A 2,274-nucleotide genomic window follows, 5' to 3' on the forward strand; every position below is an offset into this window, starting at 1 on the left:
TTTTTTTCCCGCCCTTTCATGGGTTTTTGCTTGGGTATTACCCATAAGTGATGCTGCCATGATTGGCCAGGAATACGGAAAATTAAATGATATACTTACCTAGTAATTTTCTTTTCCTGGCTATTTATCATGGCAGCATCAGTCCCCCTATCTTCTTGCTTTTGGACTTGACTGAGGTATGGAAGGAGGAGGGACCTTTTATGCCTCCAGTCTCTTTCTCTCTCTTTTTTTATTAGTTAATCCTGTCCTGATCTGGTTAGGGGTGGAGCTACCCATACGTGATGCTGTCATGATTAGCCAGGAAAGATAATTATTAGTCTCACAGTTGAATAAACAGATTGTCCCACACTGTTCTCCTTCAGTTAATTATATTATTATGGTCTGTGGGTTAAAATAATACATTTAAGTACTTTTCTCAGTGCTGCCTTAATTTCTTGGTTTCTAAAACTATATATTATAGGATTTGCTAATGGTGTCCCTACAATGTACAGCAAAGATCTGAACTTATTGACATTGACAGAGTTTTCCCCAGAAGGAATCATATAAACTGTTATAAGAGACACATAATAAGTGCACACAGAGATGAGGTGGGAACTACAAGTGGAGATGAACTTTCTCCTTCCAGTTTTAGAAGAAATGCCAATAAACATGAATGAAATTAAAATGTAGGTGATGACAATAAAAACAAATGGGACAAATATCATATTGACTGAGATGACGAAGTCCAATGTCATTAAAAGTGATGTGTCAGATGTAGATAGTGCCACTACAGGACCAAAGTCACAGAAGAAATGGTCTAAATAATTGAGACCACAGAATTTTAACTGGCAAATTATCACAAATTCACTGGATATTAAAATAAAAACTAGGAACCAGGACCCAGAAACCAGTGAGAGACAAACATTAGGAGTCATTATTAAAGTGTAGCTGAATGGTTGACGAATTGCTAGGTATCTATCGTAGGACATCACTGCAAGGAGAAAACACTGCACAAAACCAGAAATACCAAAAATATAGAGTTGAGTTAAACAGCCAGCCAAAGGCACTGTCCTTTCTTCCATTATTATAATATTTAGTGCAAATGGCATAACGCTTGTGGTGAGTAACACATCAGCTAAAGCTAAGTGTTTGAGGAAGTAAAACATTGGAAAATTGAGATGGTCAATAGTTGTCAGCAGTACAATGATGAGAAGATTTCCACACAGTATTGCAGTGTAGATTATTAGGAACAGCATGAAGAGAAGGCCTTTTAGATGGTATAATCCCTGGAACCCCAAGAGCAGAAACTCTGGAACTTGAGTCTGGTTATCCTCACACATTGTGTAAACATATAACATGGGCAGTTAATTTGATGGTTCTTCTCCTAGAAAAAATATATATATATATTTATATGTTGGTGTTATTTTGAAGACAGACCATGTACAACCAAGATGTTGAGATAATGTAATAATCATCTACAACCCATTAGAACAGCTATTAAAAAACATTTGGCACTACAGATATGGACTACATCTCCCATGATACAAAGACAATGCTGGCAAAGCATCAGGGTCCACAATGTCTGGAATGCCAAATGTTGGTTATTCGTGCATTATACAATCAGCCTGTTATATCTATAAAGAGAAAATGCCAGGTATAGTCAGTTGATATTTTTTACCATGTCTACTGAATGAATAGTGTGATATGTTAAATTTATATATTGTTTACAATTGCACATTACCTGTTAAGGAAGATTTTTGTTTTTATGCCATTTATGCCAGGTGGCCCTCAAAGATTAACCACATGTACATAACAAATCTTGATGGAGAAAGCTGTGTCTTCTCATAATGGGTTACTGTATATTATTTACAAAACATGATCACATTCATAGGGAAAATAAAACTAGATATATTGATCATTTGTTTATTTTACAGACATTAGTAAAATATTTCAATGACTATAGAGGTTAATGTTTATAAAGATTTGTTCCCCAGGAAGTTCAAATTATAAATAATGGATCCATATTGGAAACTGCGCAGCAGCTGGTTTCATTTTAGGTGATTCTTCTTAGATTACTCTAATGGCCAAACACGCTAGTTGTATACATTGGAAAAGAAAAAATCATAGATATGATTACTGCTAATTCATTATATTTCCATTATACTGCAATGTGTATCCTTTTAGAAATGTTAAGTTTTTCTTACAAATTTGAGAATTTATAAAAAATAGATACATTTAAAAATAATCTAATTTCTATGGAATTTTAAAGAAATTTAGCAGCTCAAAAATGTTAGT

General features: G+C 34.2%; 1 protein-coding gene across 1 annotated transcript; it reads right to left on the bottom strand.

Moving 5' to 3' along the window:
• Positions 1 to 374: 374 nt before the first annotated feature.
• On the bottom strand, positions 375 to 1,319 carry LOC134601986 (olfactory receptor 1361-like). The gene has a single exon (XM_063446489.1). It carries the CDS (start codon positions 1,317 to 1,319, stop codon positions 375 to 377), a length of 945 nt encoding a protein of 314 aa, XP_063302559.1.
• Between the last annotated feature and the right edge of the window lie 955 nt (positions 1,320 to 2,274).

This window comes from Pelobates fuscus, chromosome 3 (genome assembly GCF_036172605.1).
Source record: "Pelobates fuscus isolate aPelFus1 chromosome 3, aPelFus1.pri, whole genome shotgun sequence".
NCBI lineage: Eukaryota > Metazoa > Chordata > Amphibia > Anura > Pelobatidae > Pelobates > Pelobates fuscus.